General features: G+C 39.2%; 2 protein-coding genes across 6 annotated transcripts in view; one reads left to right on the forward strand and one right to left on the reverse strand.

The window, feature by feature from the left end:
• The first annotated feature begins 689 nt into the window (after nt 1–689).
• On the forward strand, nt 690–24,928 carry LOC137040945 (leukocyte elastase inhibitor-like). Of its 5 annotated transcripts, none has more exons than XM_067416790.1 (7): nt 17,929–18,018; nt 19,101–19,270; nt 21,432–21,569; nt 21,652–21,769; nt 21,897–22,039; nt 23,487–23,654; nt 23,729–24,928. In XM_067416790.1, the coding sequence occupies exons 2-7, from the start codon at nt 19,103–19,105 to the stop codon at nt 24,140–24,142; spliced, it is 1,149 nt and encodes a 382-aa protein (XP_067272891.1). In that variant the 5' UTR covers nt 17,929–18,018; nt 19,101–19,102; the 3' UTR covers nt 24,143–24,928. The 5 variants fall into 5 exon arrangements, with proteins under 5 accessions (XP_067272892.1, XP_067272891.1, XP_067272888.1 ...); XM_067416787.1 differs by lacking the exon at nt 17,929–18,018 and adding an exon at nt 18,931–19,000 and having other exon boundaries at nt 19,086–19,270; XM_067416789.1 differs by lacking the exon at nt 17,929–18,018 and adding an exon at nt 18,933–19,000.
• The window catches only part of LOC137040947 (leukocyte elastase inhibitor-like), a 37,482-nt gene continuing 20,805 nt past the window's right edge, over nt 8,257–24,933 (reverse strand). Inside the window, exons 2-7 of the mRNA XM_067416793.1 lie at nt 12,251–12,429; nt 10,410–10,547; nt 10,210–10,327; nt 9,951–10,093; nt 8,757–8,924; nt 8,257–8,682 (exon numbers count right to left, since the gene is read on the reverse strand). Coding sequence (XP_067272894.1) covers nt 8,272–8,682; nt 8,757–8,924; nt 9,951–10,093; nt 10,210–10,327; nt 10,410–10,547; nt 12,251–12,418 — 1,146 coding nt within the window. The 5' untranslated portion in view covers nt 12,419–12,429 and the 3' untranslated portion in view covers nt 8,257–8,271. The remainder of the gene's footprint in view (nt 8,683–8,756; nt 8,925–9,950; nt 10,094–10,209; nt 10,328–10,409; nt 10,548–12,250; nt 12,430–24,933) is intronic.

The raw sequence follows: 24,933 nt of genomic DNA on the forward strand, positions 1-24,933 counted from the left end.
TCAGGGCTCTTCGGACCACTGAAATTAATCTTAGACATCTCTGATAATTAGTTTGCCAGATGAGCCCAATTAAAGGAAAACTTAAGAAGGATGTTCCACATTATTAAGCAGGCCACAGGTTTCAAGCAATGTGGGAAAGAAAAAGGATCTTTCTGCAGCTGAAAAGAGTCAAATAGTGCAATGCCTTGGACAAGGTAGAAAAACAATAGATATTTCACGAAAACTTAAGCGTGATCATCGTACTGTGAAGAGATTTGTGGCTGATTCAGAGCACACACTGGTTCGTGCAGATAAAGGCAGAATGAGGAAGGTTTCTGCCAGACAAATTCATTGAATTAAGAGAACAGCTGCTAAAATTCCATTACAAAGCAGCAAACAGGTATCTGAAGCTGCTGGTGCCTCTGGAGTCCCGCGAACCTCAAGGTGTAGGATCCTCCAGAGGCTTGCAGTTGTGCGTAAACCTACTATTCGGCCACCCCTAACCAATGCTCACAAGCAGAAATGGTTGCAGTGGGCCTAGACATACATGAAGACTAATTTTCAAACAGTCTTGTTTACTGATGAGTGTCGTGCAACCCTGGATGGACCAGATGGATGGAGTAGTGGATGGTTGGTTGATGGCCACCATGTCCCAACAAGGCTGCGACATCAACAAGGAAATGGTGGAGTCATGTTTTGGGCTGGAATTATGAAAGAGTGTAGGAGCCCGAGGAGACACAGCCAAAGAAATGGAGAAGGTATGAGGAATACTCATAAGCTTTTCCTTACTTTTATACAGTTTTTTAGTGTAAATATCACCCTAGACCGTTAGACTGTTGTGCTCGCATCTCTTACATAGCCCTGCTCTTTTGCAAGTTCTCCCACTTGGAAATCATGGAGGAGTCTGAAATTGTCATCGTAGGTGCATGTCCACTGTGAGAGACAATTTAAAAAAAATCAGAAATCACAATATATGATTTTTTAACTATTTATTTGTATGATACAGCTGCAAATAAGTATTTGAACACCTGTCTATCTGCTAGAATTCTGACCCTGAAAGACCTGTTAGTCTGCCTTTAAAATGTCCACCTCCACTCCATTTATTATCCTAAATTAGATGCACCTGTTTGAGGTCGTTAGCTGCATAAAGACACCTGTCCATCCCATACAATCAGTAAGAATCCAACTACTAACATGGCCAAGACCAAAGAGCTGGAGACAAAATTGTACACCTCCACAAGGCTGGAAAGGGCTACGGGAAAATTGCCAAGCAGCTTGGTGAAAAAAGGCCCACTGTTGGAGCAATCATTAGAAAATGGAAGAAGTTAAACATGACTGTCAATCTCTCTCGGACTGGGGCTCCATGCAAGATCTCACCTTGTGGGGTCTCAATGATCCTAAAAAAGGTGAGAAATCAGCCCAGAACTACAAAGGAGGAGTAGGTCAATGACCTGAAAAGAGCTGGGACCACCATTTCCAAGGTTTCTGTTGGTAAACACTAAGACGTCATGGTTTTAAATCATGCATGGCACGAAAGGTTCCCCTGCTTAAACCAGCACATGTCCAGACTCGTCTTAAGTTTGCCAATGACCATTTGGATGATCCAGAGGAGTCATGGGAGAAAGTAATGTGGTCAGATGAGGCCAAAAAATAACTTTTTGGTCATAATTCCACTAAACGTGTTTGGAGGAAGAAGAATGATGAGTACCATCCCAAGAACACCATCCCTACTGTGAAGCATGGAGGTGGTAGCATCATGCTTTGGGGGTGTTTTTCTGCATATGGGACAGGGCAACTGCAATGTATTAAGGAGAGGATGACCGGGGCCATGTATTGCGAGATTTTGGGGAATAACCTCCTTCCCTCAGTTAGAGCATTGAAGATGGGTCAAGGCTGGGTCTTCCAACATGACAATGACCCGAAGCACACAGCCAGGATAACCAAGGCGTGGCTCTGTAAGAAGCATATCAAGGTTGTGGCATGGCCTAGCCAGTCACCAGACCTAAACCCAATAGAGAATCTTTGGAGGGAGCTCAAACTCCGTGTTTCTCAGCGACAGACCAGAAACCTGACTGATCTAGAGAAGATCTGTGTGGAAGAGTGGGCCAAAATCCCTCCTGCAGTGTGTGCAAACCGGAAACGTTTGACCTCTGTAATTGCAAACAAAGGCTGCTGTACCAAATATTAACATTGATTTTCTCAAGTGTTCAAATATTTATTTGCAGCTGTATAATACAAATAAATAGTTTTAAAAAATCATACATTGTGATTTCTGGATTTCTTTTAAAAATTTAGATTATGTCTCTCACAGTGGACATGCAGCTACGATGACAATTTCAGACCCTTCCATGATTTTCAAGTGGGAAAACTTGCAAAATAGCATGGTGTTCAAATACTTATTTTCCTCACTTTACATAAAGATGGCCGAGGCTATAAGAAGATTGCCAACACCCTGAAACTGGCTGAGCGTCAGCACGGTGGACAAGACCATACAGCGCTTTAACAGGACAGCTTCTCAGAACAGATCTCTCCATGGTCGACCCAAGAAGTTCGTGCACATGGTCAACATCATATCCAGAGGTTGGTTTTGCAAAAAACAGATGTTTGAGTGGGTTGAAAGGGATTGAGGGGTGAGCCTGTCATTGCTCAGACCATACGCCATACACTGCGTCCCAGAAGAAAGCCTCTTTTAAAGATGATACAGTGGCAAATTTTCCCGTCAAGTTTGTTTTTATAAATCAATGCTTATGCAGTATATACAGTATAAAGATAAACTGTACATATGTATTGATAGACTATATATTCATTGTTAATGCCTGAAAGTCTTGATGATGATCTTGCATTATAGATAATATAGATAATATAATTTGCCTTTTTCACCTAATTTTGCCTTGTTCACCTGCCCCCATCTGACAGCAATTTAAACACAAACTTATTCAGCCCAAAAGGACCCATGTCACATCTCTCTTAATTTCTTTGCACTGGTTAACAGTTGCTGCTCTCATCAAGTTTAAAGCTCTGACTCTTGCTTATAGATCCGTCACAAGCTCAGCTAGAAGCTCGACTCCCTCTACACTCCCACCGGAAGCCTTTGCTCAGCTCGTGGTGCCATCACAGAAAGACATGAAATCCCTTTCCAGAACATTTTCATTTACTGTTCCCAGCTGGTGGAATGATCTTGCATCTGGATGGCAGAATCACTGACAACATTCAAAAGACAGGTATAAACTCATCTCTTTCGTGAGCACTTAATCTTATCATAAAAAAATATATAAATCTTGTTTCTCTATTTTTCTCTATTCCCTCCCTATTCTAGCTTATGCTACTCTGAGTAATGTCCAAAACTTTGTATTTAAGGCACTTTTTGCATGTCTTCACCTATTCGGATCGCTTCCTGTACTCCTCAGTTGTAAGTCACTTTGGATAAAAGTGTCTCCTAAATGCATGTAAATGTAGTTCGAAAGTTTTGCACAGATTTGTAGGGCAAACCAGCGCTGGGTAAATATTGGACAGAACACATGCTGGGTTAAATTAACCCAGTGGCATTTTAATCCAGCAGGCTGGGCTGTTGAGAAAACCCAAAATGTAGTCAATTTTTTACCATTAATGGATTTGCTATTCTGTGTTATTCTTGCTGGGTTGTTTAAAAAAAATCTCCTGTGCATCAGCCTACTGTAAAACTAGACAATCATGAAAGAACAAATGAAGAATGCATGTTTAGACTGTTAAAAGAATAATTTTTATTGCTTGACAAATTGTACAATACACAAATGTGTTAAAATTGGCAAAAATTACAACTACAAGCCTAATATATTCTGTCAATTTATTCACGTTTAAATTGAACTTTTATTTTGACGGGTTGCCGTGACTTTTGAGTCTGTGTTCATGATATGACATGTGCCCCCGTCATTCACACAGAAACGCAAGACATGGAAGAGTAACGTTAATATTTAAATAGTATTTAATATACACAGACACTCGTATATATTCGGCTACAGTCTGGAGCCCTGCGTGACGCGACTGAACGCAGCTGCGGGACCGAATATAGTCTACTTGTGAGTCGATGCTATACAGATACTATCGTCACATTTTTAACATTTCAGTATGTACTTGGTACCGAAATACCGGTACTTGTGACATCCCTACATACAACCATGTTTAATTTTCGTAAGGGGATCATGGTTCTGTGTAATCACAAACTACCACGAGCCAGTACATTGCATCTTATTCTGAGGTAAAACTTTTGTCGTCTTAACGTCATGTAAGCTTAAGAATTGTTGCTGCGAAGAAGAAAAAAAACTATAATTATGCTAATTAAAATTATTATTATTGAAAATATATGAACTTATCTTAAAACATCTGCAACCAGTGGCTTTGCCTTTTGCATTGTCCTTTCAAAATGACAGTTTGGGAGCGAATTTAAACGAATCAAGGCGGGAAGCACGTGAAACAACCAAGCGCTGGGTAGAATCAACCAAGCATTGCGACCCAGCAGGTTTAACCCAACGACTGGAAATTTGAAACTACCCAATGGTGTTTAAAATGTGATCAAATAAACCAACAAAAATTACCCAACAGTCTTAACCCAGCATTTTGGGTTAAAAAATAACCCAGCATTATTTAGAGTGTAGAACCTGTAAAGTGTTCATCTATGTGTCAGGTGCATGTCTTTTAGATTTTTGATATTTAATAATAAAAACTGTCATATCACATGGAAATATGGATTTCAGGCTACTGTATGGGCCCATACACAAAATATTCTAGATTTAAATGTCATAGCTGACAGAACGCTGATGATAAATATTGTTTTCAGACAAATATCTGTTTGTGTTTCTCTGTCTAGATTAAGGATCTTTACACACAATCTTAACACCCGATTCAATGTTCTATTTTGTTTCGACAATAGATTTGTGCTTCTCATTACAAGTTTGTTTACAATAAAAGTTTGTTTATTTTACATAAACATACAGAGAAACAAAAAAACTTCATTAAAAGTGCAATACACTGAGCGGAGTAGTAGAAACGCTACAAAAGTGATGTGGCTAAAGCAATCATACTACGACCAAGGTGAGAAGAAACCCAGAAAACTATTGGCATGGAGAATAAAAAATGCAAACAAACAAAGCTATAAACTCTGTTTTGCTAAATAATGGACAAACCTTATACCCCAAAAGGTCTAAAACCAGGCAAATCCCCAAAAGATAATCATATCAGCCTATTTCATTGATTTCTTGCGTTACAAAAATACTCTGTAAAGCTTTGGCTAAAAGGATTCAAATTCATATACTAAACATTATCCTGCATGATCAGAATGGATTAGTTCTTGGTAGGCAGGCCTTTAATAATACTCACAGAATTTTAAACATATTATATAAAAAAGCATAACACCAAAGACCATGCAAAAGCGTTTGATAGGTTTACCTGTTTGAGACACAGAAATAAGCATGTTAACCATGTTATCAATGACATCATGCCCACGTTACCCTCAATTTCCGGTTAAATCGGTTAAATCTGGTGTTTTTTATTTACCGCACAGAGTACCATGTTTTACCACCTAACCTCTTTCACTCAGGGCCATTTTCTGGATTTGGCCTACCCAAATTGAAAAGCTTCCCATTCACACATACACTGGTCTAGGTTCCAAATTTTGGTGTCATTTTACAGGAAACCCTTTGAAGTTACATAAAAAAACTGCTAAAAGTGATTAACATGTAAGTACATTTTGTCTAAGCTGTAATAACCCCCCCCCCCCCCAAAAAAAGTTGGCGTTTTTTGATTTTTTTTCTCTCCATAAATTCATTTTTGAAAGTGTGTAACTCAGGCCCTGTGTGCTCTAGGCACCTGCAGTCAGTTTGGGCTATTTCCACTAAATTACAGAAAATAGTGGAAAAAAGAATTTTGTCTGTGTCATGTTGTATGCCAGATTTACTCAAATGGGTCTGAAGGGATGACCCCTCTTTTTTTAACCCTTTTTGCCCCTCCCCCGACCCTGCTACCCCCCTCCCACCACCATATACAGTCATATAAATGCAATATCCCAGTGTCATTAAAGGGTCATGAAACCCCAAAACACTTTTTTTGAGATGTAAACAGATATGTATAGGCTGCACATCATTGAAAACACTAAGGGTACTCATTAATGGTATTCATATGTGAAAATAGTTATTTTTGCATTTTTCAGAGCGATTTCTGTCTTCCAGTTTGAAAAGCTTAGTCGGAGCAACGTCACAAATGCTGACGTCAGCGCGGGCTTTTCGGCCTAAGTATGGGCTGCTGGGCACATGCTGACGTCGACCGCTCCGAGCGATTCTCGATATATATTCATGACATAAAGCTCATTCAGTCCAATCCCTGCGCTGTAGTATGCATACAAGATAATTTAGTTAATATGCATGAGACAGTCACTTCTGTCAGGCTCGTCTTCCGTCATTATTGTAGAAATATGGTGGGGAAGTTTTGGAAGCAGCGTGCGGAAAAGTCAAGGAGGTAAGCTAGGCGTTATGCTCAAACAAAGTAATGTAAGGGCGCGAGCGAGCTGTAACCGGCGCCGTCTGTGGAAGCCTTTGCTACAAAGGCTCGCTAAAGTAAAATTATCTTGAGCAATCGCATGCCGAACCTGCAAGCGTTAACTATCTAATTTATGTCAGGAGTGCAAAATAACCAATCTGTAATCTGTAGGCTAATGAACAAAAGCCACGTCCTCTCCGTTTTATTTGTGGTCACAGCCATGCACTAAACCGCATGTGTTCGGGCTCTTAATGAAACAGTGTGCATATTTGGACAGATATAGATTTAACTGCCAAGTGACCGCGCGGATCGTCACGGCAACCCAGCGCGCGTCGCTCTGTGCTTTAGTGATCAAACCCCTTCGCTTTTACCCCGATCTAGAATTACACATCTCTGTCGCATCCATAGACTGTAGGTCGCATCGCATGTTGGGTGGGTTACGTTCTCTTATCACGTTGGCGCGGTGTTCATCTTGCCAAACAGCATGCATATTTGGACAAATATAGTTTTATCACCTTTGCAAAATATTTCGTCATGCAGAATAACATTTATTTTCATTTCTCACTGAATTATGCTGGTTTGAAGAGCTGAATGATTTGCGATCTCTGCTGCACACCACTCATAGCTCTCTCATTCGCTGTACTCATCCTTCATTTAATCTCACTGTGGTAGCCTAAACTATGCCAACGTGCACAAAGAACATGTCTCAGAACCGCTGTAACTGCTGCTGTTGGTATCGCTAATCTTAATGCACCTACTGACACTCCCCTATTTATGCAAACATTCCCTCTTTCCACACAATACCATCCCACCGTTTCACAGTCGACAACTCCCCTTTTAACAAGCTTTTTCAAATCGAAGGTGTGAAAAAACACCACTGCAGCAGGGGGGTTTCATGACCCTTTAAATTAATTATACATACTGGAAGCAGCCCAAAGTGTCTGCAGGGTCCTAGAGCACACAGGGCCTGAGTTACACACTTTCAAAAATTTATTTATATAAAAAAAAATCAAAAAGCGCCTAATTTTTGGGCGGGTTATAACAGCTTACACAACATATACTTACATGTTAATCACTTTTAGCAGTGTTTTATGTAACTTTAAAGGGTTTCCTGTAAAATGACACCAACATTTTGAACCTACACCACTGTATGTGTGAATGGGAGGCTTTTCAATTTGGGTAGGCCAAGCTAATCCAAGCGGAAATGACATCAGAGTAATTCAGTGTAAATACATTACTTTGTGTAAAACAAATGCCAAAGTGATGCATATCTCCAGAAAGTAGAGACTCTAAGCTTTCAAATGGTGCCACATATGACATCATAGCTCCTCCACAGACATTTAAAATGGAAAGTAAATACATGACAATGTCATTTCCGACCCTATACCGGGTCCTCGAAGTTTAAGTAGCTAATCTCTCACTGCAGTGTGAACAAGTGTCTCATAGTAGCGCTGAGTGAACGCACAGAGTAGCATTATAACATAACTCTCAACACAATCAAATGTGTGTGATATGATAAAGTAGTGCTGCGTTCCCACACACACACACAGGACCTGAAGAAGGAGAAGTGCTCATCTTACAGAATAAAAGCTCTGCGAAATCAAGCTACGGCTTTGTTTTGAATAAGTGACCTCTAGTGGTGAAAAATTACATATTGTGGCTTTAAAAGGAGATATTATAATTCTTGTTCTATACTCAATAATTCTTGAGTATTATAATTCTTTCGGTAAATGATCGGAATAATCTAATTTGTGAAGACATTCAGAGAAAAAAAACATCACATTTCTAGACTGGGCCTCTGAATCTGCCAAGAAAGAGGATGCTGTTAGTGGGGTTGTGCCTTACAAAGAAAATGAACGGGTGATCAGCCCTGAAAATCTGGCATTTTGGTCGACTCCTGTAACACTCCACAAAACAGACTGCAGTTGCTGCTGCCGCCTCAGTGCCTTCCTCATTCACGTTCACAAAGGCCTTGTGAATCATCTCTGAAATGAAGAGGCCGTCCTGACTGCTCATGCCGGTCAGATTAGCCTTTGATTCCTCGAACACAGAGCTCATACCCATCCTGTACAGTGTGTCTGATAGGGAGCTCTCAAACTCCACCTTGAACTTTGGCAAATAGACTTTCATCCGCGTGGACATTTCATCTCTTTTGGTCCAGTCAAGCAGGTTGTCAAGGGTCAACTCACTCTCCAGCTGTCAAACACACACACATGCTGAAAAATAACATACACAGCAACAAACTATCTGATTATGGGACTTTTTCTGACCTTCAGAAGAGGATCAGAGCCGTCCTGAGTTTCGTTTGGAAGAAGGATCAACATGCTGAGCTGCTTATGTTTATACGGCAACTCCAACACCTGCAGATCATGCTCTGGGATGCTTCTGATGGGGAACGTTTGCTCATGGTACATCATTTCCACAGGCCGGCTCTTATTCTGATAGAAGACAAATGTTATCAGATGAAGAAATGCACAGCATATCCAAAATTAACTTTAAGTATCTATTTACATCATTAGCAAATATTCTGCCTTGTCTGCAAATGCTGTTTACACTAACTCCGCTCACTGACTTCTGATTGGGCCAGACAAAATTAATCAAACAATACACCATAATGACAACATGAAAGAAGTTTGTTTGAAATCTTTGCAAATTTATTAGAAATAAAAAAGTGAAAAATAATCACATGTACACAAGTATTCACAGCCTTTGCCATGACACTCAAAATTGAGCTCAGGTGCTCCAGTTTCCACTGATCATCCTTCAGATGTTTCTACAACTTGACTGGAGTCCACCTGAGGTAAAATCAGTTGATTGGACATGATTTGGAAAGGCACACACCTGTCTATATAAGGTCCCACAGTTAACAGTGCATGTCAGACAGGCCTGTGTGGGAGAGTGGCCAGACGGCACATGAAGGACTCTCAGACCATGAGAAACAACATTCTTTGGTCTAATGAAACAAAGATTGAACTCTGGCCTGAATGCAAGCATCATGTCTGGAAGAAACCAGGCATCGCTCATCACCTGGCCAATATCCTCCCTACAGTGAAGCATGGTGGTGGCAGCATCATGCTGTGGGGATGTTTCTCAGTGTCATGATCTGGGAGACTATTCAGGATCGAGGGAAAGATGAATGGAGCATGTACAGAGACATCCTTGATAAAAGCAGAGCGCTCTGGACCTCAGACTGGGGTGAAGGTTCATCTTCCAACAGGACAACGACCCAAAGCACACAGCCAAGATAACAAAGAGGCTACGGGACAACTCTGTGAATGTCCTTGAGCGGCCCAGCCAGAGCTCAGACTTGAACCCGATTGAACATCTCATGAGAGAAAAATAGCAGCTATAGCCAAGTAAACATTTAAACTGTAAATTAGTGCATGTAAGTACAGTCAGTTGTAAAATATTTTAAAAAGTGATCTCCAGTTAGCATCACCCTTGAAACAAAAAGTGGATTGTACCTGGTTTATCTTAAATGGCATTTCTTGAGTGTCTCTTGCATTAAATTTGTCCATCCAGTCCCCTTTTAAGTAGATGGCATTAACCAGAACTAAACGGGTCATCTCAGTCACCACTCCCGGCTGGAGAAGATCTTTGATTTTATCTGAAAAATACAAGTTTGTGTTTCTGACTTCACATCTGTGGCTTTTAAAAAAGGTTTTCTCGCAACAGATGATTGTTTAATTTGAAACAGAAGTCTATATGAAGTGTTGTTCTCACTCTCCGTCTGCTCCTCCACCCATGTGTTAATGAGCTTTCGTGAGTCCTCAGCCGCTCCAGTGAAGTCCACAGGCTGAAGCTCAGCGTGGTACAGCTTCAGCGTGGACTCCAGATACTCCTGCAGCACAAAATAAAGCCACCGTCTCACAGCACACAGAGAGCATCAACATGTCTCATTATTACAGGCCGAATGGACTCACGGGTAAGAAGCTGAAGGTTTTCTCTCCATAGAGGCGGTTGGCCAGTTTGAGGATGTAAGAGGCCGATGGACTGTTGATCGATGAGGTGAGGGACTCAAAATGAGAGTGAACATCAGAGACAGAACTGAAGGACAAAACCTGCACAGAGCAAGACAACAGGTGAATCTCACAAAACCCCTCAAGGACATGAACATGTTACACTTCATAAAATCAAAAGTAAAAATTATGCGTAAAGAAAATGAAGACTGATCAGGCATAACATTATGACCTAATATTGTGTTGGTCCCTGTCAAGATGTTATGACCTGTCAAGGCATGGACTCCACTAGAGTAGTTCCAGTAATATCGGGCACCAAGATGTTTGCACCAGATCCTTTAAGTCCTGTAAGTTGTGAGGTTGGGCCTCCATGGATCTGACTTTGTTCAGCACATCCCACAGATGCTCGATTGGATTGAGATCTGGGGAATTTGGAGGCCAAGTCAACACCTCAAACTCGTTGTTGTGCTCCTCAAACCACAAGTACATTAAATAAAATATAGATATAGCTGCAAGCTGCAATGCACAACAGAAGCAAACAAGGAAGCTAGCAGACAAACTGCAAAAATGAGTAAAGACATTTGGAGACAATTTTAAGCAAAAATGTTGAAACCCCAGACTAATCGAGTTGTATAGAGCCAATTATATGTTTTCCAACATCTTCCAGTGTTAATTTAATGAAAAACATAGTAAGTTAATTTTGTTTACCTTTGCTGAAACCATGTGAAACCATTTATAAAAATCGTTGGGCTTGTTTAATGAAATGTCTCTTCATTAGTTATGTGTGTTAGATTTGATTTAATTTATTGTAATGTCCTTGAAAACAAATTCATTCAACATTGGGAAAGTAAGTCAGTAAGTAATTCATTAAAATGTAATGTAGCACATTTAAAATACTGTATTGTGTGACATTATGTAATTCAAAGTATATTGTACAATGTATAGCTAAGTAATAACACATTGTATTGTTATTGACTACAAAGTGTATATTTTTAGTCATTTGAATGAGTCAAGGTAAATAAAATATATATTATATTCATAGTATATTGCTTGTGTTCTGAATATACTGGTAATTAATTTTTTAATTTATTAAAACACAAATAAAGTATGCTATAACACAAAGTGTACTTATAATACAAATAAAGTGTACTATAACACGAATAAAGTATACTTATAATACAAATAAAATATACTTAACTCAAATAAAATATACTTATAATACAAATAAAGCACATTTAATATCACTAAGCACGTAATTAGTCCCTATACTTAAAGTGTACTAAGTATACTTAAAGTAGTTCCAATTTAGCACACAAAAATATACTAAATACACTTAAAGTTGTGCTTTAACACAATTTAATTACAACTTAAATATACTTAGTACAAAATTAGTTGTGTCAAAATAGCACACTTCAAGTTAACTAGTCATTAACACGCTTCAAGTATACTGAAAATGAGTCTGGCCGCAAGTATAGTATTTTTTTTTCACTAGGGTTCTCCCGAAATTAGTTTATAAAACTTCAATTATGAACAATAGGCTATTTATTTACCATATTTATTTTGACTCTTGGTGTGAGGGTATTTAGTAAAATCTCGAGTCAGTGTAATATTTATTTAGAGTCAGCACTCAGCAGTGTGTATGATTCACAGAAACAGCTGCTCTCACATCACATAAAGCACCACAGTCATTATTAGAATCCAGTGCTGAAAAATCTGATTTGAAATTTGCCAAGTGTGCTAATTTATTATAATCGTAATGACACTGAAATGAATCGCACCAATAATAACGCGTCAGTTCCTCATACCTTCTCCATTTCTTTGGCTGTGTCTCCTCGGGCTCCCAAGTAGACCATAGCGAGCGCGGCGCTGACGCTCAGCGGGGAAAAGAACATGTTTCCCTCCGCGTTACTCGCGCTCAGAGCCCGATAGAGATCCAGAGCGAAGAGACTGTTAGCGCGACTGAGACCCTCCATGACTGGTGACTCTGCTACAAATTGTGAGCCGGACAGCCAGTGTTGTCTAAAATACAGTTCCTGTGAAGAACTGTTCATGTGGGTTCATGAATATTCATGATATGTCCCGTGTGTGGGCGTGGCTTTGAGACAACGCAAACTAACGGAACTGAAAAATATACAGCACGCCCCTCAAATCGCATCCTGTTTCATGGATTATTTCGAAAAAAGATAATGACGTTACAATACTAGGCATTAACTGCAACAGTCAGTTGACACTTTAAAAAACAATTGTTTAGAATTTTAGACCAATTGAATAGTTTGTGTGATGTGATAGGACATCGTCTGAGTTGTTGTGCAAGATTGATTAGGCATTCAGATGTTTCGTCTTATTTAAGAGCAATGTATGAGCGAATAACCTACACTCGTCTAGGCTAACACGCATTTTCCCCCATGTCTTTATAGCTTTTTTATTTCATTTGTGAGGCTTTAATTTTAATAGTAAATTTACTTGTACCACTCCGACACATTTTTAAAGCTTTATCAAAGCAAAATCTTTACATATAGGCAACACCTGCTGTTATACTTTGTTATGCTGTTTCTATGATTAACTTTTTCATATTCTCTATAACATGAGCCACATATTTATAAGAAATGGCTTAAATTATATATTTAGGTCTTCTTTATCACTTAAACAGATATAGCATAATAGACACTAAAAATACTATTTTGTATTTTACAAACTTTTTTGATATATGCTTTCAAATTCATCATGTCCTCTGTGCAAAGTAATCAACTTTCACAAGAAGTAAACCATGAAAAGGAAAAAAAAACTAAAATTATTTTTAGATTATGATGTAGAATACACTTAAATTTGGCTAACTGAAAAATTTAGATGTGATCAGTCACTAGAAAATGTTCAATTGGAGACCTGATTTTTTATTTGCAGTGTGGGCTAAACTCTAATTATACATATAAATCATGTGAAACTATAGTTATTTATTTGTTTGTTTGTTTGTTTATTTAACAATTTTCTTAATTTACTGTGTCCCTGAAGTCATCTTACACCCTATTAGTACGTTCTTTCTCGACTTCCAAAAAAGACCACAAGTCCATGGAGACCATTTTCGTAAATAAAGAAATGTATTTTTCCTGCTGCAATTCAACTGTACAAACCGAAGTAAACTTCAGCTCTTACTCCTTCCTTTTTTGTAGTTTTTGAATGGTTATCTCACTCTTAAAGATCCACCCTGTTATAAAGCTATATGTTTTGAAGAATACTTGTCAGATAAAAAATGTAAAACATATCTGACATTAGAAGGTTGTAGAAGGTTAGCTCTATATTGCAATGTCAATAATAATGACAACAAGATTAATAAAACATTTTTCTTAGCAGGTATGTTAACAGAAACACTGGCTAATATAATTAACAAGAAACTCACACCAAGATAGCGGAGAACTGAGAACAGTTTTTCACGGGAACTGAATATTACACAACACCTTGAACCGAAAATATGGTAACACCGGTTACCTACTTGCTGAGAACCCCTATGAGAGCCGGTGATGTGTAATATTCAGTTCCTGTGAAAAACTGTTCCAGTGGGTGGAATATTCATGAATATTCATGATAGTTCCCGTGTTGTGGGCGTGGCCTTGAGACAACGCAAACTAATGGAACTGAAAATATTCAGCACGCTCCTCAAATCACATCCTGTTTCATGGATTTTTCGAAAGGATAATGAAGTTACGATGTTAAGCATTAACTGCACAGTTTGTGTAATATGATGAATTGTCTGTGTATGTTTTCCTGACATATGCATTCAGATAAATAGGTAAGGAAACAGAGCAAACAATGAGCGAATCGTCTAGGCTAACATTATTCATTATTTGTGCACTAATAAAATGTTTAAAAACTATCTTGGTGTGACTTCAGGGACACAGTAAATTAAGAAAATTGTTAAAGAAACAAACAAACAAATAAATAACTATGATTTATATGTATGATTAGAGTTTAGCCCACACTGCAAATAAAAAATCAGGTCTCCAATTTTCTAGTGACAGATCACATCTACATTTTTCAAATTTAAGTGTATTCTACAACATAATCAAAAAATATATTTCTTTTTTTTTTCCTTCTCCTGGTTTAGTTCTTGTGAAAGTTGATTACTTTGCACAGAGGACATGATGAATTTGAAAGCATATATCAAAAAAGTTTGTAAAATACAAAATAGTATTTTTAGTGTCTATTATGCTATATCTGTTTAAGTGATAAAGAAGACCTAAATATATAATTTAAGCCATTTCTTATAAATATGTGGCTCATTTTATAGAGAATATGAAAAAGTAAATCATAGAAACAGAAAGTATAACAGCAGGTGTTGCCTATATGTAAAGATTTTGCTTTGATAAAGCTTTAAAAATGTGTCGGAGTGGTACAAGTAAATTTACTATTAAAATTAAAGCCTCACAAATGAAATAAAAAAGCTATAAAGACATGGGGGAAAATGCGTGTTAGCCTAGACGAGTGAAGGTTATTCGCTCATACATTGCTCTTAAATAAGACGAAACATCTGAATGCCTAATCAATCTTGCACAACAACTCAGACGCTGTCCTATCACATCACACAAACTATTCAATTGGTCTAAAATTCTAAACAATTGTTTTTTAAAGTGTCAACTGACTGTTGCAGTTAATGCCTAGTATTGTAACGTTATTATCTTTTTTCGAAATAATCCATGAAACAGGATGCGATTTGAGGAGCGTGCTGTATAATTTTTCAGTTCCGTTAGTTTGCGTTGTCTCAAAGCCACGCCCACACACGGGATATATCATGAACTGAAATTTACACAACACCGGTCGAGCCAGTTGTCGAAGTTTGCCTAATTAGTTGGCGATCAAGCCTGAGGTGAGGCACGTAGGCCTGTGTTAAGTTACGTAATATTACTGTTGCAGACAGTTAGCGTTGGATTCTGAAGAAAATAGACGAGAGATGGATCATCTTTAGCGTTCACGGCATAGGCCTATTTATTTATTTTCTAGCTGACGACACTTCAGTCTCACGGTCAGACAGCTTTCAAACATCCTCATTACGCAAACGCGTCTTTTTTTATTTTCTTTCAGTATACACTTTCAGAGCCCCCTTGTTGTGGCATACACATATGCATAACAGAGAACAGTATAACATTACATTATATACAACTGAGGACATAATGAACATATTTTAACAGCCTGCTGGAAATATGCTTATTTATTCCCAGATAGCAACATTTGATTTGTCTGGCCCACCACCGTGTCCTTTTTACCGTTCTGGCTGGGTCCCCAGCAAAAAAAACTACTACTGGCCCACATCTTGTTAAATCTCTTATTTATTGTGTTCTTAGCCCAGATCTGGCTGAGAGTCGGCTGGGTCCCTGGGCCAGATGTGGTCCAGAAACTGGCAGTGAAACACAAATTAAAAAAAACATTAAGGATTTTAATTATAAATTAACAAGAACATTTAATATAAACATGTATTAACAATAAGCAAATACACTATAATATTAACATATAAACAACACATTTTTTAAACCACAAAATAACTATATTATATTTACTGTAGCCTATATATCATTCTCTTTCACACACAAAAAACTCTTTCTACGGAGCCCCGCACGTGCATGACATGCAGGAAAAAATAGTATAAATCATGCTCATGATTTACTAACAAATATCCCATTCAGTTCAGTGTTGTTTCAGTTCTGTTCAATAACTTTGAAAAGTTAATTAATTATAAAATGTTCATTTGAAATATAAAGCAGCTCTGGAGAAAACAGTGATGTCATCGTCTAGCTCAGTTCATTTCTCATTCAATAGTGTCAGTGCAGTCAGATCAATAATATTGTTGAATATTACAGTATGTGTCCCCAACTAAGCAATCCAGAGATGAGAGTGTCAAGAACCCAAACTCCATCAGGTGACAGAAGGGAGAAAGGAGAAAAATTGTTTCATATTTCCTCAGATTTAAAATATCTTTAAAAAAACATACTACAGCATTCTACATCAAGCTCAAGAGGAGTGCTTCCCCTCGGAGCTGGAGCAGTTAACCACAGGTAAATCACTTCCGAGGAGCAGTCAGTTGAAGACACTTGCCCCTGAACTTGACCATGAAAATCAGCTGATCAGAGTAGGAGGTCGTAAGGGTAACGTGCACCCCATTGTCCTAGACCTGAAACACCTGGTCTCTAAATTGCTCATACAGACTTACGGCACTAAACTCCACCATCCAGGCCCTAAAAGAGTCTTTGCGGAGCTTTGGCATAAATATTGGATTCTCCGAGGTAGAGAGGCCATCAAACGGTGTCAGAGTGCTTGTGTGGACTGTCAGAAGTGGAGAAGAAACCCTGAGGTACCAAAAAACATAGACCTCCCTCCAGCTAGATTACGTTTTATTCAAGCCTGCCTTCTACTCAACAGGAATGGATTGCTTCAGTCCATATACTTTTAAAGTGAGTCACAGAAATGAGAAAAAAATGGGGCATCCTGTTCAAATGTCTAATGACTCGGGCAGTTTACATCGACGTCCTTCACAGTCTCAACTCTGATTCATTCCTCATGGCTCTTAGACGATTTGTTTCTGGACGAGGCAAGCCATTCAAGCTGTTATCAGATCAAGAGACCAACTTCAAAGTAGGGCAGAGAGAACTGACAGAAGCATATGCAGCCATTGTCCCAGTACTGCAAGAGCAAATACAATTCCACTTCAATCCTCCTAATTCTCCCCATTTTGGTGTGAGCTGGGAAAGAGATATTCATTTCGTAAAACAGGCCTTGCGGACACACTAGGTGCCCAGTCTGTCACCTTCGAAGTACTGTATACTGTGTTAGTAGAGATCGAAGGGATCTTAAATTCCAATTCGATCTACTGAGTTGTGGGGACAATAAATGGGTTATTCCTGTATACTTGATCTTCTGTGTTATACATCTCTCAGCGGATGCTCAACCGATAAATTCAAATTGGGAGAGCTTCTAATAGCTATCCTATTTACAGTAAGTGTCAAGGCCAGAAAACCACACTGCATGCTCGCGATCTTTGGGCCCTTAGACGGCACTGCATCACATGAAGCAATGCTACTTTAATGGAAATCACAACATGGACTCTGGGATACTTCCAGAAAACTTGTCAGAGAACACAATCCACCGTGCCATTCGCCTCTGCTGGATAAAACTCTAGAGGTCAAAAAAGAGCTGCAGAACTTCATGTCACACACCTTACCCCTTCACCATTGCTACTGTAACAGTCCAGTGTCTTCTGTAATTTTGTCTGGCCCAATCAGAAGTCAGCCAGCAGAGTTGGTGTAAATATCATTTGCCAACAAGGCGGGTTATTTGCACATGATGTAAATAGATACTCTGTAAAAGGTAATTTTGTATAAGCTGTGTATTTCTTCATCTGATAACATTAGTCTTCCATCTGAATGAGAGCCGGCCTGTGGAAATGATGTACAAGAAGGAAATGTTCCTCATCAGAAGCATCCCAGAGCATGATCTGCAGGTGCTGGAGTTGCCGTATAAAGATGAGGAGCTCAGCATGTTGATCCTTCTTCCAAAAGAAACTCAGGACGGCTCTGATCCTCTTCTGAAGGTCAGCAAAAGTCCCATAATCAGATAATTTGTTGCCGAGAAACATGTTTTTTTCATATGTGCACTCAAATGAAGAAACACACTTTCTTCACAATTGAAGTTGTCTTCTCAAATAAGATTATTTCAGATCACTTATAGAAAGAATTACAATAATATTGAATATCCTTTCAAAACCACAATATGTAATTTTTAGTTGCTTTTTCAAAGCAAAGGCGTAGCTTGATGACGCCTGGACTTTTAGCCAAAGCTTTATTTTTGTATTGCACTCATTATATTGCACTATTAATGAAGTTTGTTCCTCTTTATGTTTATATACAATAAACATTTGGATTTGCATACTACATTACTGTCTTGTGCGCTATCCATGTGTGCAAAGCAAGGCTATTATCAGGCTGTTGGAAAAACAAAGACAGGCCAATACAGATTTATATGAACATTTTTCAAAAATACTATAAATTGCAACGTATTATGGGGATTCTTTGATCTAGCTGAGTGTGAACCTGGAATTAATGTACAAAAACATAATATAATTGTATAAAATAAGCTTATCATAAAATTCAGTGAACAAGCTAAACTTAAATGAAGCCAATGGATTTTATTACAGTATTGTATAGTGTAGTGTTAGTATAGCGCCACTTCTGTCAGATGTGAAGAACTGTAATTATTCAGCCATGGAGGGTCTCAGTCAGGGACAGAAGACTGTCTGACAGGACACACAATATAATAATAGTGCCTTTAAAACTGGTGGATGAGTAGATATATCTATCTATCGATCTATGGGTGGATAATTTCCTTTTTTCCACTTCTTTAACTGTTGCGAATTTACATTATGCATTTAAATTAACATTACCCAAAAATTATAGAAGGAGTGGCCAGAGTTAATAAAGGGGCGTCCTGCAGAGTGTAGCCTAAATGTGTGCAAACACTTTCGCACAAAACCCCCAGCACAACTGAACGACGGCAGAAGGACAGCGTTTACAAATGTAAAATTAATTTATAAGTAAGTTGAAAGATGGTTGCACAAACTCTAGTACTTAAACCCGATGTTCTGGCTTGTATTTGTCGCAGTGTCTTCATCCCCAGTCATGGAGGGTCTCAGTCGCGCTAACAGTCTCTTCGCTCTGGATCTCTATCGGGCTCTGAGCGCGAGTAACGCGGAGGGAAACATGTTCTTTTCCCCGCTGAGCGTCAGCGCCGCGCTCGCTATGGTCTACTTGGGAGCCCGAGGAGACACAGTCAAAGAAATGGAGAAGGTATGAGGAATACTATTCCTAGCATTTTAAACACATTAGCCTACTTGATAACCTTCAGAAGTCAATCAGATTCTAATAATGACTGTGGTGCTTTATGTGAAGTGAGAGCAGCTGTTGCTGTGAATCATACACACTGCTGACTCAGACTAAATGTTACACTGACTCGAGATGAATCACTGAATACCCTTACACCAAGAGTCAAAATAAACAATTAATATTGTTCATAAAGAAAAATGGCCTTTTTGGCCTTTTTTTGTTTGGCATTTTCATGGTGATTACTATTGTAAAGCTTTAATGCAATGCTTTAGTCAGCTATGACAGTAAAACATTAGTGCTGTCAATCAATAAAACATTCTGTAAATCAATCACACATTTTTCTTTCTGTAATTTATTGTAATTAAAAACAATTTGAGTTTTAGCTAAATATTGTAATAATTTAATTTCACAGTTACTCTCCAAATCACTGTAGAAAACAACTTAATGAATGAAGGCCAGTATCACTGATACTAATACAGATACTTATGTCTCAATAAAACTGATTAAAAAAAAACAAAAAACATTAATTATAGACATTCAACATTACAGTATAATAGAAAGCTATCAATTTCAACATTTATTATTTATTAAATTTAGGAAACATGGTAAATTCACCTATTTGTTTCTCATTAAATGTCTGTTTGTGTTTTGGTCAGTGATAACACACACCCCCAGTTTACCGAGTAGTATTTCGACACCACAGGTTGCCAGTTGGCAGAAAACACAGCATATGAAGGCCATGGAAGCCAGCCAACAAACTGGGTCAGTGAACGCAAGAAAAAGCCTCAGAATCCATCAAAAAATTGTCAATTGTGCTCTCTTCAGGTGTGTGTCTCGAACTGGCAACCTGTGTGAGCGTCAAGTCTTAGCTGGAGGGGGCGGGGCAAACAACTCTCCAATATTTTGAATTTGGATTGCAGTACCCATTTCAATCCTATTTCTCCATTTTCCCTTTGTTCTTTCATTAACATAAATGACAGACGTCACAGCGACTGGTTTATTAGGCTGATGTCACTTTAAGATCTGCTGCATGATGCGGATCTGACGCGCTGTCATGCGCATCTCATTTTGCTTCCGATTCATTTTAGACGTTATTTAACTCATTGAAGTGTGCTCTTGTGGAGCCGTCTCAACAAAACGGACATTTTGGCATAATTGTGTGAACGAAAGAAACTCAATACCGGTATGAGTCTTTCTCTGCGTTGGCCTTGACAGCACTTATATACAATGATCAGGCATTAGTGGGTGGGATATATTAGGCAGCAAGTGAACATTTTGTTCTCAATGTTGATGTGTTAGAAGCAGGAAAAATGGGCAAGCCCAAGGATTGGAGCCAGTTTGACAAGGGCCAAATTGTGACGGTTAGACGACTGGGTCAGAGCATCTCCAAAACTGCAGCTCTTGTGGGCTGTTCCCGGTCTGCAGTGGTCAGTATCTATCAGAAGTGCTCCAAGGAAGGAACAGTGGAGAACCGGCCACAGGGTCATGGGCGGCCAAGGCTCATTGATGCACGTGGGGAGCGAAGGCTGGCCCGTGTGGTCCGATCAAACAGACGAGCTACTGGAGCTCAGACTGCTCCAGAAGTTAATGCTGGTTCTGATAGAAAGCTGTCAGAATACACAGAGCATCTCAGTTTGTCGTGTATGGGGCGGCATAGCCGCTGACCAGTCAGGGTGCCCATGGTGACCCTTGACCCCACCGAAAGAGCCAACAGAGGCACGTGAGCATCAGAACTGGACCACGGAGCAATGGAAGAAGGTGGCCTGGTCTAATGAATTATGTTATTTTATAATATATCAGTGCTGTAAAACTGTTAGCTTAAAATTTTCAGCTTAATTAATTTCCACTTAACTTACATTAAACTGGCTTAAAATAAGTTGGATCTTGTACAACTTGTAAAAAAAAAAAAAAGGTTTTGATGAGTTAATGTAATATTCTCTTGACTAACTGATCATATAATTTTTAAATACTCATACTATTGTCATTACAATGTCAAAATATAATGGTTGTAAAAATAGTCTTCATTTTCTTTATGCATACATTTTTCTTTTGACTTTGTGAAGTGTAACATGTTCATGTTCTTGAGGGGTTTTGTGAGATTCACCTGTTGTCTTGCTCTGTGCAGGTTTTGTCCTTCAGTTCTGTCTCTGATGTTCACTCTCATTTTGAGTCCCTCACCTCATCGATCAACAGTCCATCGGCCTCCTACATCCTCAAACTGGCCAACCGCCTCTATGGAGAGAAAACCTACAGCTTCTTACCCGTGAGTCCATTCGGCCTGTAATAATGAGACATGTTGATGCTCTCTGTGTGCTGTGAGACGGTGGCTTTATTTTGTGCTGCAGGAGTATCTGGAGTCCACGCTGAAGCTGTACCACGCTGAGCTTCAGGCTGTGGACTTCATTGGAGCGGCTGAGGACTCACGAAAGCTCATTAACACATGGGTGGAGGAGCAGACGGAGAGTGAGAACAACACTTCATATACACTTCTGTTTCAAATAAAACAACATGCAAATCAGTTTAGACCTGTTGCTAGTATACAAGCTTGATCTTTAGACAAAGATCAGAAACACAAACTTGTATTTTTCAGATAAAATCAAAGATCTTCTCAAGCCGGGAATGGTGACTGCGATGACCCGTTTAGTTCTGGTTAATGCCATCTACTTCAAAGAGAACTGGATGCACTTATTTGAAACAAGAGACACTAAAGAAATGCCCTTTAAGATAAACCAGGTACAATCCACTTTTTCGTGGGTGATGCTAACTGGAGATCACGTTTTAAAATCTTTTGCAATTGATTGTGCTTACCCACACATGCACTTATTTACACTTGAAAATAGTAATACACTAAAATATTGCCAAAAGTATTAGGACAACCATCCAAATCATTGAGTTCAGGTGTTCAATCTCTTCATGGCCACAGGTGTATAAATCAAGCTGTAGGCATGCAGACGCTTCTACACACATTAGTGAAAGAATGGGTCGCTCTCAGGAGCTCAGTGAACTCAAGCGTGGGACTGTGATAGGTTGACAACTGTGCAATAAATCCATTCCTGAAATTTCCTCACTATTAAATATTCCACGCTACACTGTTAATGATGTTATAACAAAGTGGAAACAACTGGGAACAACAGCAACTCAGCCACGATGTGGTAGGCCACGTAAAATCACTGAGCGGGGTCAGCGCATGCTGAGGGTCACGGTGCGCAGAAGTCACCAACTTTCTGCAGAGTCAATGGCTACAGACCTCTAAACTTCATGCAGTCTTCAGATGAGCTCAAGAACAGTGTGTAGAGCTACATTGAGTGGGTTTTCATGGCTGAGCAGCTCAAGCCTTACATCACCAAGTGCAATATTGCATTAAAGTTCATGTACATGTTAAGTAGGCGTCCCAAAACTTTTGACAATATAGTGTATTTATTATACTTCTAAATAGTTGCAAATACTATTTGCATCTTAGTGTTGTTGTACATTAATGCAATTACAACAGTGGAAATGATTGTATTTAATAAAATGGTTAAATGGAGGCCACATTATTGGGACAACAAAGCCCTCCCTACACCATCCTTAAATGGGGCGGCAGTGGCTCAGTGGTTCATGTAGGTTGTCTACAAACCGAAAGGTTGGTGGTTCAATCCCCGGTTCCACCTGACCAAGTGTCGAAGTGTCCATGAGTGAGACACCTAACCCCAGCTGCTCCCGACGAGCTGGATGGCGCCTTACATGGCTGACACCGCCGTCGGTGTATGAATGGGTGAATGTTAGGCAAAAATGTAAAGCGCTTTGGATAAAAGCGCTATATAAATGCAGTCCATTTACCATTTAAATGATAAATCCTTTATTATTAAACATAGGTTAGACCCTTTATATCCTTTTTTCTAATATTTTCTTAATTTTTATCGAAAAATAAATACCTTTCCGATCTGATATGTGGTGGAAAAGAGGAGTAGAGCTTCATGTCACACACCTGACCCCTTCACCATTGCTACTCTAAACAGTCCAGTGTCTTCTGTAATTTTGTCTGGCCCAATCAGAAGTCAGTAAGTGGCGTTAGTGTAAATAGAATTTGCCAACAATGCGGGTTATTTGCACATGATGTAAATAGATACTCCATAATAGGCTAACTTAATTTTGTATAAGCTGTGTATTTCATCATCTGATAACATTTGTCTTCCATCAGAATGAGAGCCGGCCTGTGGAAATGATGTACCAGAAGAAAAAGTTCCCCTTCAGAAGCATCCCAGAGCATGATCTGCAGGTGCTGGAGTTGCCGTATAAACATAAGCAGCTCAGCATGTTGATCCTTCTTCCAAACGAAACTCAGGACGGCTCTGATCCTCTTCTGAAGGTCAGCAAAAGTCCCATTATCAGATAGTTTGTTGCTGTGTATGTTATTTTTCAGCATGTGTATGTGTTTGACAGCTGGAGAGTGAGTTGACCCTTGACAAGCTGCTTGACTGGACCGATAGAGATGAAATGGCCACACGGATGGATGTCAAAGTCTATTTGCCAAAGTTCAAGGTGGAGTTTGAGAGCTCCCTATCAGCAACACTGCACAGGATGGGTATGAGCTCTGTGTTCGGATCAAAGGCTAATCTGACCGGCATGAGCAGTCAGGACGGCCTCTTCATTTCAGAGATGATTCACAAGGCCTTTGTGAACGTGAATGAGGAAGGCACTGAGGCGACAGCAGCAACTGCAGTCTATTTGCTTGGCTGTGCCCGGCCTAAACCAGAATTCCAGATTTTCAGGGCTGATCACCCCTTCATTTTCTTTATCAGACACAACCCCACTAACAGCATCCTCTTTCTTGGCAGATTCAGAGGCCCAGTCTAGGAACGTGCACTGCTCATCACCTGGCCAATCTCATCCCTACAGTGAAGCATGGTGGTGGCAGCATCATGCTGTGGGGATGTTTGTCAGTGGCAGGATCTGGGAGACTACTTAGGATTGAGGGAAAGATGAATGCAGCATATACAGAGATATCCTTGTTGAAAACCTGCTTCAGAGCGCTCTGGACCTCAGACTGGGGCGAAGGTTCATCTTCCAACAGGACAACGACCCAAAGCACACAGCCAAGATAACAAAGAAATGGCTACGGGACAACTCTGTGAATGTCCTCGAGTGGCCCAGCCAGAGCTCAGACTTGAACCCGATTGAACATCTCTGGAGAGATCTGAAAGTGGCTGTGCACTGAAGAAACTGGCCAAAAATAGGTGTGCCAAGCTTTGGCATCATACTCAAAAGACTTGAGGCTGTAATTGGTGCCAAAGGTGCTTCAACAAAGTATTAAGCAAAGGCTGTGAATACTTATGCACATGTGACTTTTTTTAATTTCTGTTTTTTTCTTTTTAATACATTTGCAAAGATTTCAAACAAGCTTCTATCACAATGTCATTATGCGGTGTTGTTTGTAGAATTGAGGAAAAATTATAAATTAATAAATTTAGGAATAAAGCTGAAACAACAATGTGGAAATGTGGAATAAGTGGATAATCTCAGTGTAGATAGCAGCTATAGCTAAGAAAACATTTTATTTTCAAGTGTTTCACAATCAGTTGTAAACTATTTTAAAAAGTGATCTCCAGTTAGCATCACCCTTGAAATAAAAAGTGGATTGTACCTGG

Source organism: Pseudorasbora parva, chromosome 15 (genome assembly GCF_024679245.1).
Source record: "Pseudorasbora parva isolate DD20220531a chromosome 15, ASM2467924v1, whole genome shotgun sequence".
In the NCBI taxonomy this organism is placed as follows: Eukaryota; Metazoa; Chordata; class Actinopteri; order Cypriniformes; family Gobionidae; genus Pseudorasbora; species Pseudorasbora parva.

Coding starts and splice junctions, on each gene's coding strand:
- LOC137040945 (XM_067416786.1), top strand. CDS start 19,061: ATGTTCTGGCTTGTATTTGTCGCAGTGTCTTCATCCCCAGTCATGGAG. Junction 19,271..21,431: donor CAGTCAAAGAAATGGAGAAG/GTATGAGGAATA, acceptor TGCTCTGTGCAG/GTTTTGTCCTTCAGTTCTGT. Junction 23,655..23,728: donor GCTCTGATCCTCTTCTGAAG/GTCAGCAAAAGT, acceptor TGTGTTTGACAG/CTGGAGAGTGAGTTGACCCT.